Source organism: Erinaceus europaeus, chromosome 12 (assembly GCF_950295315.1).
Source record: "Erinaceus europaeus chromosome 12, mEriEur2.1, whole genome shotgun sequence".
Classification (NCBI taxonomy): domain Eukaryota; kingdom Metazoa; phylum Chordata; class Mammalia; order Eulipotyphla; family Erinaceidae; genus Erinaceus; species Erinaceus europaeus.
In genome coordinates, this window is record NC_080173.1 from 64,462,049 (window position 1) to 64,478,937 (window position 16,889).

At 42.5% G+C, this 16,889-nt stretch overlaps 1 protein-coding gene across 1 annotated transcript in view; it reads left to right on the forward strand.

The window, feature by feature from the left end:
- RAD51C (RAD51 paralog C) overlaps positions 1-16,889 on the forward strand; it is a 49,104-nt gene that overhangs the window by 2,057 nt on the left and 30,158 nt on the right. Inside the window, exons 2-5 of the mRNA XM_060203840.1 lie at positions 8,468-8,726; positions 11,137-11,303; positions 14,845-14,978; positions 15,745-15,876. Coding sequence (XP_060059823.1) covers positions 8,468-8,726; positions 11,137-11,303; positions 14,845-14,978; positions 15,745-15,876 — 692 coding nt within the window. The remainder of the gene's footprint in view (positions 1-8,467; positions 8,727-11,136; positions 11,304-14,844; positions 14,979-15,744; positions 15,877-16,889) is intronic.

Genomic DNA, 16,889 nt, shown 5'->3' on the forward strand with positions numbered 1-16,889 from the left:
ATAAATAAAGGTAATAATAATAATAATAAGCTACCAGGAGCAGTGGATTCATGGTACAGGCACCAAACTCCAGCAACAACCCTGGAAGCAAACAAACAGACAAAAAACAAACAAACAAACAAACAAAAACCCTGAGACAGAAAACTTGCTCAAACACAGTGAATACATAGTAAAAGGCACAGTCAGAATTCACCAACCTATGTAATCTGACTCCAGCATTCAGGCTCTTAAATTGGATATTTTATCATCATATTTAAAGGCATTTTAATTTACTTATAAAAAGGAAACACAAAACCATAGGATAAGAGGGGTACAACTGCACACAATTCCCACCACCAGAACTCTGTATCCTATCCCCTTCCCTGATAGCTTTCCTATTCTTTATCCCTCTGGGAGTATGGACCCAGGATCATTTTGGGGTGCAGAAGGTGGAAGGTCTGGCTTCTGTAGTTGCTTCCCTGTGAACATGGGCTTTGGCAGGTTGGTCCATACTCCCAGCCTGTCTCTCTCTTTCCCTAGTGGGGTGGGGCTCTGGGGAAGCGGGGCTCCAGGACACATTGGTGGCGTCATCTGCCCAGGGAAGTCCAGTTGGCATCATTGTTTGGCTTTATATGTGTTTTTGTTTGTTTGTTTGTTTTTTTTAACCAGAGCACTGCTCAGCTCTGGCTTATGGGTGTGTGTGGGGGTTGAACCTGGGACTTTGGAGCCTCAGGCCTGAGAGTCTCTTTGCATAACCATTGTGCTATCTCCCCCCAACCTCTTTCAATTTGCGTATGTATAATGCTCTTTGGTTTAGTTCTCAGGCTTCCTTCCCTACCCCCTTCTACTGACCAGTGATTTTCTCCTGTCTCATTGCAGGTCTCACCTTAATGACATTTACAGCTTGGACAATCTATTCTTGAACACAAAATATTCTGTCTCTCTCCCTCTCTCCTGTACCAAGTGATTTCTGTTACTTTTCTCTGTACCCTTCCCTTTTAAAATGATTTGGTGATAAAGAATGGACTGAGTTCACATTAGAATGGAACACAAGGTTATGGAGAGAGGTACTTTCCAGCCCTTGTGAGGAAGTATGAGGGCTAAATAAGGCAGAGGCTGAGGACTGCGGACCTCCATTCCTTTTTTGGGAAGTGCTAATGGCTTAGGGGCAGCAGTGTCAACATTAGTAATGGGCCTCCCTGACATTCCCTGCCAGACCCAGATGCCACAACTAGAAGTTCTTTTCTCATCAGACCCAGAAGTCGGACGTTGGTTGAGATGCCTAGATATAGTCTTAAATGCCCATATATGTCAGGTAGTTACTGAAAGCTGTGGCTGGATGTCCAAAGGGTAGAGAGAATGCTTGTTGTCAATAATCCCCACCCCACTCCTCTTCTATAGTCCAAGCTCAGTATCAAATACTGCTTATGTTGTTATTTCAATATTAATGGGGGGGGGTACCAGGCAGAGGTTCATCTGGTTAAGCGAACACATTACAATGTACAAGGACTCAGGTTTAAGTCTTTGGTCCCCCACCTGCAGAGGAAAACATATGTTTTCATTTGTAATTCCCTAATGACAAAATGAGGTTGAACATCTCAAATGCTCATCCCCACCTGTATATCTTTGGTGATGTATCTGTTGACATCTTTTCCCATTTTGAAATTGGGTTAAGTTTTTTTAAGTGTTCTTGGTGTCTTTTGAATGTAAGATCTCTAAGAGGTTTGTATTTTACAAATATTTTCCCAGTCTCTGACTAATATTTTCATCATCTTAATAGGATGTATTGTCATTTTGTTATTCTATTTTTTTTCCTTTGAGGCTTTATATATTATTTATTTATTATTGTTGTAGTTACTTTTGTTGTTATTGATGTTGTCGTTGTTAGATAGGACAGAGAGAAATGGAGAGAGGAGGGGAAGACAGAAAAGGGTAGAGAAAGACACCTGAAGACCTGCTTCACCACCTGTGAAGCGACTCCCCTGCAGGTGGGGGACCAGGAGCTCAAGCCGGGATCCTTACGCAGGCCCTTGCACTTTGCGCCACATGCGCTTAACCAGCTTTGCTACCGCCTGACTCCCTGTTTTATTTACTTTAATGAGAAATGTAGGAAGAAAGATACAGTGAGAGAGACCCACCAGAGCACCGCTCAACTCTGACTTAGGGTGATGTGGAGGTGTTGAACCTGGGACTGGGCCTCAGGCATGAAAGTCTTTAGCATAACCATTGTCCCGCTCCCCTAATATTTTGTCATCATTAATGTCTTTTGTTAGCATCACAATTTATAGTTCAGTGTGCTTAACAAATCAAACACTAATACATCAAACTGGAATGATTTTATCCTCCCCATCTTTTTCTTTTTGTTTCCCCTTTTGTTGCCCTTTTTTCTTTATTGTTGTGGTAGTTATTGTTGCTGTTATTGATGTCGTCATTGTTAGATAGGACAGAGAGATGGAGAGAGGAAAAGAAGACAGGGGAGATAAAGAGAGACACCTGCAGACCTATTTCACGCCTGTGAAGCGACTCCCCTGCCCGTGAGGAGCCGGGGGCTCAAACCAGGATCTTCTTGCCCACACGTGTGCTTAATCCGCTGTGCCACCGCCCGACTCCCCCTCCTCATCTTTAACTAGTGTTTTGTTTTGCAATTACCATTTTCTCTTCTCAGGCTCTTTTATTGGAGCATAAATGTATTGTTTAAAATATTTATGTGAGAGACAGCATAATGGTTATGCAAAAGGACTTTAATGCCTGAGGCTCTCAAATCTCCCGGTTCAACCCCCAGCACCACCATCAGCTAGTGTTGAGCAGTTCTCTGATCTCCCATTCTCAATACTTTCCATCTGTAGCTCATGAAAATAAATTAAAACATATAAAATAAAATATATATTTGTGATTGTCCTCAAGGTGAAACTATGGGTTATAAAATATTGATAAAAACTAATATAAAATATTTATAAAAACTCTAGCATGAGTTTTCTAGTTCAATCTGGGGCATTACATGTGCCAGAGTGATGCTCTAATTCTCCTTTATAAATTAATAAATCTTTTTTTAAAATATTTTATTTATTAATGAGGAAGATGGGAGGAGAGAGAAAGAACCATACATCATTCTGGCACACGTGCTGCCGGGGATCGAACTCTGGACCTCATGCTTGAGAGTCCAAAGCTTTATTGCTGTGCCACCTCCTGGACCACAATAGTTAATAAATCTTTAAAGAAGTATTAAAAGGGCAGGGGTAAACAGCCTAGTGGTTATGCAAAGAGACTCTCGAGCCTCGGACTCAAAAGTCCTAGGTTCAGTTTCATGCACCGCCATAAGCCAGAACTGAGCACTGCTCTGGTAAGTAAATAAATAATAATAATAAAAAAGTATTAAAAAATCTTTGTGCATAAAATAATTGTTCTCATTAAATATTTTAGAGTAGTATATTAATTTTAATTTTTATATTTTATTTTGGATAGAGACAGAAAAATTGGGTGGGGGGAGAGAGATTGAGGGGGCTGGGTTGTGGCGCACATGGTTAAGTGCACATATATGGGTAAGGACCCTTGCAAGGATCTGGGTTCAGAATTGTGCCCCCCCCTGCAGCGGGCATGGGGGGTTCCTTCAAAAACAGTGAAACAGGTCTGCAGGTGTCTTTCTCCTCTATCTTCTTGTCCTCTCTCAATTCTCCCTTTTTAAAATTAATTATTGTTGTTGTAGTTATTGTTGTTATTGACGTTGTTGTTGTTAGGACAGAGAGAAATGGAGAGTGTTGTTAAAATTCAGAGGCTCCAGCCGGCCGGGCTAGCTTCACGGGCGGGTAACAGAGATGACCAGAGACATAAGGCTGGCCAGGGAAGCTGTATTTCTTTATTCAGGAACAACGATTCATAAACTAAACCAAACTAATCACTAAACAGAACTCTGCTGCCTCTTTCCCCATGGCGGTGGCGCCAGCACTCTCTCTTACTCTCCAACTCTGGAACTCTGGCGGGGTTCCTAGGGGCGGGGCCAAGCGGCCCGCGAAACTAACTGGACTGATCCAATTTTCTTGGCGGGGGAGGGCTAGAATAAACCAATGTAAAGCATACAACAATTCCCCCTTTTCTTTTTAACTAAATGACTACAGTATCAAGGGTGTGGGGTGAACAAAAACATACATCATACAGGCATTTTTAAAAAAGAAACTGGCACAAACATGGAGAAACATGTAAGCAAGTAACAAGAACCAGTGTGCTGCCAAGGAAAGGCCTGAGGGGGCCATTTTTGCCTCTGTGGGCAAAACTTTATCAGCTTAAAAAAAACATTTCTTGCCTCTGGGGGGGCGTGCTTTCTTGCCTCTGGGGGGCGTACTTGCCTCGACGGGCATTTGCATGGGGGCGGGGAACGGCCTAGAGTCCCAAAGGCAGCTGGCTGCAATTTACTTACTATGAAACAAAACTTGTTATTAGCATATCCACAGCATAATCTAATGTTTTAATAGAGAAGGAATTTGAGACTTTTACATAGCAACAACGTCATTTTAACCTTTTGTTACACCCATTCAAGGTGGAGACACACCCTAGTTGTACTCAGGAAAGGAAACCTCAGGCATGAGAATAATTAGCATAGCCATTGTGCGATCTACCATTTCTAATAGAGAAGTTAATGGAGAGTTTTACATATCAACAAGTCTATTTAACCTTTTGTTTAGACCAACTTAGTTAAAATATATTGCTTGTTAACTAATTTTTACCTCAGACTTTAAATGTAAGTTAATTTTATCTTTATGAGAATTATGTTGAAAACCTTTTTCATTTAACTTTGACTAGTAAGAATTTAGCCTTAAAGTTACTGTTTACCAAACTTTAAACATACACACAAACATGGTCATTAATACACAAGGAGAGAAACCTTTGTTACGAAGACATGTCATTTCAAACACGAATTTAGATATGTACTGTCTTAGTTGTTGGGGGGGGGTTCACCATCCGGAGGTGGCTTCCCGCGCAGCTTCACTTCTAGGAATTGCAGGTTGCGATCTCTGCACGAATCTCTGTGTACTCCAGCTTGTCTGCCTTCAAACCGGACCGGCAGCTGGAGATCTCGTGTGCCCAGTTTCGGCAGGGAGCTCGGGGGTCCAGGAGGTCCGGGATCGTTCCAGAATTTATAGCAAGAGGGCAGGCGGGCCAGCTTTGTAGAAGGCGTGGGCCTAGGTGCCCAGGGGTGGCGGCCATGATAGGCCGCCGCAGCCCTGCCCCATGGCCCTGTCATGTCTGCTGCCCTGCTTGCAGTGGCCGAGCAGTGTGGAGGGATCACACGTCCAGTGCCCTGCGCCACGCGGTGGAGAGCCGGCTCCTGTGGGCTGACCTGCGTGGTGGCATTGGGCTCCTGCGTGGTGGCATCGGGCTCTTGTGTGGTGGCGTCGGGCTCCTGTGTGCTGGCATCAGCCTCCTGCGGGCTGCGGGGCTGCGGGCGCGGTGCATGGGGTTGTCTGGGGGCAGCCGGCTGGCTGGCTGTTTAACCAGGTGGAAACAGCAGCTCCGCGCCTCACCTCCCTCCCGCTGGCTCTTCCGAGTTCGCCCGAGCGAGTGGAAACCACAGAGTGGTCCAGAGATAAATGTTCCAGAAACAGCAAAACAGTCTCGTGAAGAAAGAGGAGAGGCCTTTGGAGATCTCTTCACAAGCAGAAGAGAAGGCCATAGTGCATAGGTAGCCAAATTGTCTTTACTTATCTGAGAGATGCGCAGGTCAGCCCCACGTTGGGCGCCATTTGTTGTTAAAATTCGGACTGGCTCTAGCCGGCCGGGCTAGCTTCACAGGCGGGTAACAGAGACGACCAGAGGCAGACAGCTGGGCAGGGAAGCTGTATTTCTTTATTCAGGAACAACGATTCATAAACTAAACCAAACTAATCACCAGACAGAACTCTGCTGTCTCTTTGCCCCCGCGGCGGTGCAAGCACTCTCTCTTATTCTCGAACCCAGGAACTCTTGAACTCTGGAACTCTGGCCCTCTCTCGGGGTTCCTAGGGGCGGGGCCAAGCGGCCCACGAAACTAACTGGACTGATCCAATTTTCTTGGCGTGGGAGGGCTAGAATAAACCAATGTAAAGCATACAACAGGAGAGAGGACAAGAAGATAGAGGGAGAGAAAGATAGACACTTGCAGACCTACTTTACTGCTTGTGAAGCGACCCCCTGCAGGTGGGGAGCCAGGGGCTTGAACTGGGATCCTTACACCAGTCCTTTTGCTTTGCGGCACGTGAGCTATCGCCTGACTGCCTATTATTATTATTTTTTTTTAACCAGAGCAGTGATCAGCTCTGGCTTCTGATAGTTCAGGGGATTGAATTTGAGACTTTGGAGCCTCAGGCAGGAGAGTCTCTTTGCAGAACCATTGTGCTGTCTTCCTTATTCTCAATTCTCAATTTTTCATTGTTCTATTGAATAAAATAGAAAGAAGGAAAAAAAAGAGCCAGCACTGAGCTCCAGTGATAACCCTGGAGACAGAGAAAAAGAGAGAGAGAGAGAAAGGGAGAGAGAGCAACCCCTGCAACACTGCTTCACTTGTGAAGCTTCTCCCCTCTGCAGGTGAGGAGTGAGCTTTCTAGCAGGGGTCCGTGTGCTTAGTAGTGTGTGCACTTCACCCCTCACACTTGAACTTACTGGTTTTTTTGTTCCAGGTTTATTGCTGGGGCTCAGTACTTGCATGACTCTATTTTTGGGGGTTGGTTTTTTTTTTTTTTTTTTTAACTGATAGAACACCTGCAGCACTACTGTACTCCTAGTAAGTTTTCCCTGCTGGTAGGGATCAGGGACTTGGTCGTGTGTGTGCTCTGCCAGGTAAGTTACCACCCAGACTTGTAAGTTTCTCTTTCTTTCTTTCTTTCTTTCTTTCTTTTTTTAAGATTTTATTTATTAATGAGAAATATAGGAGAAAGAGAGAACGAAAGAACCAGTGTGCCGCCTCCCAGACCACGCTTTTTCTTTCTTGTCTTTTTTTTTTTAAAAAAAACATTTTATTTTATTTACTTATTCCCTTTTGTTGCCCTTGTTGTTTTATTGCTGTCGTTGTTGTTGGATAGGACAGAGAGAAATGGAGAGAGGAGGGGAAGACAGAGAGGGGGAGAGAAAGACAGATACCTGCAGATACTGCTTCACCGCCTGTGAAGGGACCTGCCTGCAGGTGGGAGCCGGGGGCTCGAACCGGGATCCTTATGCCGGTCCTTGAGCTTAGTGCCACCTGCGCTTAACCCGCTGTGCTACAGCCCGACTCCCGTTTTTTTTTAAAACCAAAGCACTGATCAGCTCTGGTTTACTGTGGTGTGGGGGATTGAACCTGGAGCCTCAGGCGTGGGAGTCTCTTTGCATTATCATTATTGTTATCTACTCCTGCCCCTAAGTTTCTTTTTTATTTTATTTTTTAATTTTTTACTATTAATTATTTTTCCTTTTGTTTCCCTTGTTGTTTCGTTGTTGTAGTTATTGTTGATGTCGTCATTGTTGGATAGGACAGAGAGAAATGGAGAGAGGAGGGGAAGACAGAGGAGGGGGAGAAATATAGACACCTGCAGACCTGCTTCACCGCCTATGAAACGTGAGGTGACTCCCCAGCAGGTGGGGAGCTGGGGGCTCGAACCCGGATCCTTATGCCGGTCCTTGTGCTTTGCGCCATGTGCGCTTAACCCACTGCGCTACTGCCCGACTTCCTAAGTTTCTTTTTTAAAGATTTACTTAAATAGATATAGAGAGAGCTAGAGTATTACTCTGGCATATTCAATGCCTGGGATTAGACTCTGGACTTCACACATGTGAGTCTAGCACTCGATTCACTGTAAACCTCCTGGGCCTCTTATGCCAATGTTTCAGTTATAACTAGTACATTCACTTCTTTTAAAAAGAATATTATTTATTTATTTGTTTTGGGTAGAGACAGAAATTGAGAGGGAAGGAGAAGCTATATATATATATAGAGAGAGAGATCACAGCACTGTTTCATCATTCATGAAACTTCTCCCTGCAGGTGGGGACTAGGGGCTTGAACTCAAGTTCTTGCTTGCAGTTATGTGTTCATTCAACTAGGTATATACTACCACCCAGCCTCAGTATATGCACTTCTTAAATCTGCATCTTGTGTTAAGTAGGCAAAAAAGCTGTTTTTTTCTTTCTGAAAAATAATTTCTATTTCTTATGAGAACAATGTAATTATGATCTCAGAAGACCAAAAAGGTAATAAAAGAGGTTAGCACAGTTTTTTTTTTCCTACCTCTTGAGATACTCTTATATAGATGCTCAGAAATGCTTTAGAGGTTTAGGTTTCTGAAATAATAAATATTTAAAGTGTGTAAGGACTAAGAAATAGAATAAATGGTAACTTGGGAAATTAATGTCTGAGAATGTTACTCCCCTCCACCCCTACTGTTGGATTGACTTTGAAAATGAAAATGAAAATTAAGACCACCCAATGCCATATTTTTTTAAAAAATCACATAAAATTGGGATTTTTTTTTTCTTCTTATTTCAGAAGTTGGGATATCTAAAGAGGAAGCCTTAGAAACTCTGCAAATTCTAAGAAGAGACTGTCTCACAAATAAACCAAGATATGCTGGTACAGCTGGGTCAGGCAAGAAGTGTACAGCACTGGAACTCCTTGAGCAGGAGCACACCCAGAACTCCATAATCACCTTCTGTTCAGCACTAGATAATGTTCTTGGGGGTGGAGTGCCCTTAACCAAAACAACAGAAATTTGTGGTGTACCAGGTGTCGGAAAAACACAATTATGGTAAAACAAAATGTTCCTCTCCTAAGGGTGGGCTTAGTAACATTTTATGTAAATAATGTAATGTTGTGCTGTAGGTCCACAGTTAGAAAACCGAAATTACGCTGGGGCTCACTGCCTGCCCTTTTTTTTTTTTAATTGTGGGGAGTACACGTGCTCTTAACTATATATACATACATCAAATAAAAGTCAGTTTTTTAAAAAATATTTATTAATATTTATTTATTCCCTTTTGTTGCCCTTGTTTTTATTGTTGCTGTTGTTATTGATGTTGTCATTGGATAGAACAGAGAGAAATGGAGAGAGGAGGGGAAGACAGAGAGGGGGAGAGAAAGAGACACCTGCAGACCTGCTTCACTGGCTGTGCAGGTGGGGAGCCGGGGGCTCGAACCGGGATCCTTACGCAGATCCTTGTGCCACGTGTGCTTAACCCGCTGCGCTACTGCCCAACTCCCTAAAAGTCAGTTTACTGAGGTTGAATGATGGCTTATTACAGAACACAAATGAGGACACATTTGGACCACACATTGAGGATCCAGGTTGAAGCCCCTTGTCCCCACCTGCAGGCTCAAGCTTCATGAACAGTGGAGCAGTGTTACAGGCATCTTTTCTCTTTGTCTTTCATTTCCTCTATATTTCTGTTTCATACTCTATCAAAAAGAAGTAAAAAAAAAAAAAAAGACTACCAGGAATGGTGGAGCTGTCCAGGCAGCAAGCCCCTGGTTATTATAGAAAACAAACAAACAAAAAAAATCAGTTTATCATTTGTTACTTTAGTACCCCATCCTGACAAGTTAACACAATATCTTGATATCAGATGTTTATAGTATAGTGCATGGTATATAGGGTAAATAGGTAGACTTCAATTAATTCCTCAGAATTTATCAAATAAAATGGTGAGGAAGGTTTTCTTTACATGTAAGAAAAGGCATGAAATCTACTCAAAAGTCCTAAGTAATGGTTCTATAGGCACAGCCTCTCTAATCAAAACATCAGCTAAAGTAAGCATATTCAGAGATTTGAAGGGTCAGCACTGTTGCCTCAGGCTATATATATTTTTTAATTTAACTTTTTAATTATTTATTTAGCCAGAACACTGATCAGCTCTGGTTTATGGTAGGACTAGAGATTAAACCTGGGGACCCTGAGCCTCAGGCATGAACGCCTTTTTGTATAAATTATTAGGCTATCTCCTCAGCCTAAGATTTTATTTATTAATGAGAGGGAGAGACAGCGCAAGAACACCAGAACATAACCCTAGCTCATGCAATGCCAGGGATTAAACATCCTCATGCCTCTTACTCTTTTTTTTTTTAATTTTTAAATTTTTTATTTATTGGGGAATTAATGTTTTACATTTAACAGTAAATACAATAGTTTGTACATGCATAACATTCCCCAGTTTCCCGTATAACAATACAACTGCCTCTTATTCTTAGTCCATAGTACTAGCTCCTGCTCCACCTCCCAGACTGCTGTATAAAAGTTTCCCCCCCCCCCATTTTTCTAAAAGTTTTTTTTTTAATTAGTCCTGATAAAGTGGCGCAAAGTGCGAGGACCGGCTTAAGGATTCTGGTTCAAGCCCCCTGGTTCCCCACCTGCAGGGACGTTGCTTCACAAGCGGTGAAGCAGGTCTGCAGGTGTCTCTGTTTCTCACCCCTCTCTGTCTTCCCCTCCTCTCCATTTCTCTCTGTCCTATCCAACAATGATGACATCAGTAACTACAATAATAACTACAACAAGGGCAACAAAAGAAAGAAATAAAATATTTAAAAAATTTTAAAAAAATATTGAAAGTATTGTTAATTGATTTATTTTAATGAAGGAGATAACAAAGATCCACACAGATAGGTCAGAGCACTGCTCAGCTCTGGCTTGTACTGACCATTGAACCTGGGATATTAGAAACACAGGCATGAAAGTATTGTACATAATCTGTACACTATCCAGGCCTATATAAAAGTTTTCCTGGTGGAGAGAGAGCTCACTGGGTAGCATGCTTGCATTCCCATACTTGTTACCTAGGTTTAAGTCTGGGTACCCCATAAGGGGTGCTATGGCAATTGAGGAATCTTTGGTGTTGCAGTGTCTCATCCTTTCTCTCTTCCTGTGTGAATAAAAAAAGTGACCTGGAGTGATAAAATTGTGTATGCCTGAGACCCCATTTCACAAGGAAAAAAAAAAGTTCTGGGGTAGTGTAGATAGTATAATGGTTACACAAAGTATAATGGTTACACGAAGAATTTCTCATGCCTGAGGCTCCAAGTCCCAGGTTCATTCCCCAACACCACCATAACCCAGAGCTGAGTAGTGCTCTCGTTTAAAAAACAAACAAACAAAAAACCATTCTAATAGTATCTAGTGTCTTAGTTGACCTAATGGCTTTGCAGTTTGACTCTTTTTCTCTTGACAGTATGCAGTTGGCTGTCGATGTGCAAATACCAGACTGTTTTGGAGGAGTGGAGGGTGAAGCAGTTTTTATTGATACAGAGGGAAGTTTTATGGTTGATAGAGTGGCTGACATCGCTGCTGCTTGCATTCAGCACCTTCAGCGTGTAGCAGGAACACATATGGGAGAAGGTAAGTTGGCAAATGATTCTCTTTTTTTCTTATAATAAAAATGATTTGCATTTGTACCCAGCTCAGATCTAAGGAAGATACCATTTAGAATGTGAAGCTTGATGACTTGACAGTACAGTAGGGTTAAACCCTCATATTTCTTTTAGAGCACAAGTGCCTTAATCTTGACTTGCCTTTTATTCTCTTTTACAAACCTCACTTGATTTTTTAATGAGATATAATCGTTATTATTGTTGTTTTAGATGGAGACAGAGAAGGCAGAGAGAAGGTATGAAAGAGACCACAGTACTGAAGCTTCTTTCTGTGTGGTGGGGCCTAGACTAGAACCTGGAGCCTACACATGGCAAAGCAGTGTACTAGCCAAGTGCAGTATTCCACTGGCCCCCCACATCATTTTAAAAAACACTTGTTTATGAAATCAGCAATAACAACAACAAAACAACAAGGGCACCAAAAGGAAAAAAAGTAAAATTTAAAAAAGCATTTGTTTATTTACTTACTACGAGAGAGAGATATCAGAGCACTGCTCAACTCTGGTATATGATGGTGTTGGGGATAGAACCCATCAGCTTGGGGGCCCCTTGGTAGTATTAACAGGATGTGGTATTGTCCAAGCCCTGATCCTCACCTCTTACTGAAAGAGCTCTGGGGTAAAATCTGTGTGTATATTTATTTATTTATTTTAACAGTCCTGTCTTCATTTCCTTTTTTAATTTTTTTTTTTAAATTATCTTTATTTTATTTATTGGATAGAAACAGCCAGAAATCAAGAGGAAAGGGGGTGATAGGAAGAGAGACAGAGAGACACCTGCAGCACTGCTTCACCACTTGGAAAGCTTCCTCCCTGAAGGTAGGAACCTTGGGCTTGAACCCAGGTCCTTGAGCACTTTTAACGTGTGCTCAAACAGGTGCACCACCACCCAGCCCCTGTGTATGTATTTCAGTATATGGCTTTTGAGTCATCATGCCCCAGTCCTCCAGGTACAATCTAATGTTGAACACATTAGTGGGAGTAAATGTGGGTCTCAGTGCATTTAGTATTATACTAAATTTGAGTGTAATCAAGTGGGAATTTGTATTTTATTTTTTCTAATACATTTTACTTATTTATTGAACAAAGAAAAATTAAGAGGGAAGGGATAGGGATATATATATGGAGAGAGAGAGAGAGAGATGTGCATCACTGCTTCGCCCTTGTGAAACTTTCCTTCTGCAAATGGGGACTAAAGGCTTGCGGAGGGGGACCAGGGACTTGAACCTGGGTCCTTATACATTCACTTAAATTTTTTTTTTTGCCACCAAACTAGTTGCTGGGGCTCAGTGCCTGTACTGTGAACCCACTGTTCCCAGTGACTCCCCCCCCCCCCTTTGGTAGGATAAAGAGAAACTGAGAGGGCATGGGGGAGACGGAGTGGGAGAGAGAAAGGACCTGCTTCACTGCTTGTTTCCTTCCTGCAGAAATGGAGCCGGGATTCAAACCTGGTCCTTGTTGATGATAATGTGTACTTTCAAATGGGTATGCCACCACTCGGCCCTGATACTATAGCTTTTATTTACTTATTTATTTTATTTCTTTATTGGGGAATTAATGTTTTACATTCAACAGTAAATACAATAGTTTGTACATGCATAACATTCCCCAGTTTCCCATTTAACAATACAACCCCCACTAGGTCCTCTATCATCCTTCATGGACCTGTATTCTCCCCACCCACCCACCCACCACAGAGTCTTGTACTTTGGTGCGATATGCCAATTCCATTTCAGGTTCTACTTGTGTGATACTATAGCTTTTAAGGTGAATTATACTTCCTTTGAATATTTTTTCATTTACCTCTTAATTTATTGTCCAAAATAAGGAAAATAAGGAAAAGGTCCCCAGTTTGATTTCCGGCACTGCTTGTGCCAGAGTTATGCTCTGGCTTCTTTTTCTGTCTCCTCCTGCCTCATATATACTAACCACATATATAATAAATCAAATAAGTCTTTAAAAAATAAGAAATTTGGGAGTCGGGCGGTGGTGCAGAGGGTTAAGCGCACGTGGTGCAAAGTGCAAGGACCAGCATAAGGATCCCGGTTCGAGCCCCCGGCTCCCCACCTGCAGGGGAGTCGCTTCACAGGCGGTGAAGCAGGTCTGCAGGTGTCTCTTTCTCTCCCCCTCTCTGTCTTCCCCTCTTCTCTCCATTTCTCTGTCCTATCCAACAACGACGACATCAATAAGCACATCAATAAGCACAACAATGTTACACAAGGGCAACAAAATGGAAAATAAATAAATATTAAAAAAATAATAAGAAATTTAAGGTTTTATTTTTAAAAAAACTATGTATCTGATTTGATAGGACAGAGAAATTGAGAGAGAAGGGGAGTAGAGAGGGAGAGACAGGGCAAGAGAGATAGCATAATAGTTATGCAAAAAGATTTTCATGCCTGAGGCTTAGAGGTCCCAGGTTCAATCCCTCGTACCACCATAACCCAGGGTTGAGCAGTTCTCTATAAAAGAAAAAAAAATGGGGGGTTGGGCAGTAGCGCAGGGGTTGAGTGCACATGGTGCCAAGCGCAAGGACCGGCATAAAGATCCCGGTTCGAGCCCCCAGCCCCCCACCTGCAGGGGAGGTTGCTTCACAGGTGGTGAAGCAGGTCTGCAGGTGTCTGTCATTCTCTCCCCCTCTGTCTTTCCCTCCTCACTCCATTTCTCTCTGTCCTATCCAACAACAACGACGACAATAACAACAATGATAAACAAGGGCAACAAAAGGGGAAAATACAGCCTCCAGGAGCAGTGGATTCGCAGTGCAGGCACCGAGCCCCAGCAGTAACCCTGGAGGCAAAAAAAAAAAAATTAGAAAACGAGAGGGAGAGACAAAGAGACACCGGCAGCACTGCTTCACTGCTGGTAAAGCTTTCCCCTTGCAGGTGTTGACTGGGGGTTTGAAACCAGGACCTCATGCTCTCGTCATGTGTACACATCCAGGTACACAACTGCCTGGGTCCCGAACTTTAATTATTTTACTCTTACTCAATAGAAATCAGTATATAGAAGTATGAAAAGTTAGGCATTAATTCTAGTTGTATGATGTATAAACAATTTCGGGGCGGGGGGAGTAGGTGGTGCCGCACCTGGTTGAACGCACAGGTTACAATGCGCAAGGACGTGTCCCCACCTGCAGGGGGAAAGCTTTGCAAGTGGTGAAACAGTGCTGCAGGTGTCTCTCTGTCTCTCTCCCTCTATATCACGCCTTCCCTCTTGATTTCTGGCTGTCTCTATCCAATAAATAAAGATAATTTAAAAATTAAACAACCAATTTCTGGATAGCATAGCTTATAAGGAAACAATGGGAAGATGAAAATAAGAGGTCATAAATTATGAAATGATAGTTTACAGTAAGTCTGCTACAATTTCCAGTTTTAAGTGTAGAGTTTTTATTCATAGAGAAGTAGCCTATTATTAAAAAAAAAAAAAGTTTTCCTGCAATCACCAACATGTCAATATAGGTGGGAAAAGAAACCCATTATAAAATCATCTTTTTATTTATTTCAGAGTACCTAAAAGCTTTGGAGCATTTCACACTTGAAAATATACTTTCCCATATTTATTACTTTCGTTGTCATGATTATACAGAGCTACTGGCACAGATATACCTCCTTCCAGAATTTATTTCAGAACACTCAAAGGTATGACTCTAATTACTGAGTTACAATATCTTAGGTATTTGATTAGTATGAAAAATGAGTGACATAAGCTAACTAAGAAAGTCTCCTTGGCTGGAAGGGTAGCACTGTGCTGCTGGGGATTAAATTCGGCCTCATGCTTGAGAATCCAATACTTTATCTATTATACTACCTCCCAGTCCACAAAATTATTATTATTTTTTATATTTATTTACTTTCCCTTTTGTTGCCCTTGTTGTTTTTTATTGTTGTAGTTATTATTGTTGTTGTTGATGATGATGTCATCATTGTTAGATAGGACAGAGAGAAATGGAGAGAGGAGGGGAAGACAGAAGAGGAAGAGAAAAAGAGAGACACCTGCAGACCTGCTTCACTGCTTGTAAAGCCACTCCCCTGCAGGTGGGGAGCTGGAGCTTGAACCGGGATCCTTACGCAGATCCTTGTGCTTTGTGCCACGTGAGCTTAACCCGCTGCGCTACCACCCGACTCATTGTTATTTTATTTTTAATATCAAAAGTAATATTATCGGGGCCAGGTGGTGGTGTGCCTGGTGGGGTGCACACAGTACAGTGCATAAGAACCAGGGTTTCAGCCCCTGGTCCCCATCTGCAGGTGAAAAGCTTCACAAGTGGTGAAGCAGGGCTGCTGCAGGTGTCTGTCTGTGTCTCTCTGTGTCTCAATTTCTCTCTGTCTCTATCCAATAATAAAAATAAATAAATATAAATAAAAAGATTTTTTAGAAAAAAGTAATTATCTTTTCTGTGTTCAGGTCCGACTAGTGGTAGTGGACGGCATTGCTTTCCCTTTTCGTCATGACCTAGATGACCTCTCACTTCGAATTCGATTGCTAAATGGCCTTGCACAGCAGATGATCAGCCTTGCAAATAATCACAGATTAGCTGTAAGTATTATTACTGAACATAATTTTATTGAACTTTTATTTATTTTAATTTATATATGAGAGAGAAGGCCAGGGCATCACTGACACATGGAATACCAGGAGTTGAACTCAGGACCCCATGCTTGAGAGTCCAAGACTTCACCCAGTGTGCCATATTCCAGGCCACTGACGTTATTTTAAAAAATATTTTATTCAGGGAGTCGGGCGGTGGCGAAGTGGGTTAAGCGCATGTGGCGCAAAGCGCAGGGACCGGCGTAAGGATCCCGGTTCGAGCCCCCAGCTCCCCACCTGCAGGGGAGTTGCTTCACAGGCGGTGAAGCAGGTCTGCAGGTGTCTATCTTTCTCTCCCCTCTCTCTCTGTCTTCCCCTCCTCTCTCCATTTCTCTTTGTCCTATCCAACAACAAAGCAATGTCAACAATGGCAATAATAACCCCAACGAGGCTGCAACAACTAGGGCAACAAAAAGGGGAAAAAAATGGCCTCTAGGAGCGGTGGATTCATGGTGCAGGCACTGAGCCCAGCAATAACCCTGGAGGAAAAAAAAATTATTTCACTTTAGTTTATTCAACTAGTCAACTCACTATTTTATTACATGGACTCAGTTAATGTGAAGTGTAATCTCATTTTATTTATTTATATATGAAAAAAAAGCTACCAGGAATGGTGGAGTCATCATTCAGGCACTGAGCACCAGCAATAACTCTGGTGACAAAGTAAGTAAATGAGGAGCTGGGCGGTAGTGCAGCATGTTAAGTGCACATGGCGCAAAGTGCAAGGATGGGTGTAAGTATCCCGGTTTGAGCCCTCAGTTCCCTACCTGCAGGGGGTCGCTTCGCAAGCGGTGAGGCAGGTCCACAGGTGTCTGTGTTTCTCTCCTCCTCTCTATCTTCCCCTCCTCTCTCGATTTCTCTCTGTCCTATCCAACAACAGCTATGACAACAATAACAACTACAATAAGCACAACAAGGGCAACAAAATGGGAAAAATGGCCTCCAGGAGTAGTGGAATCCTA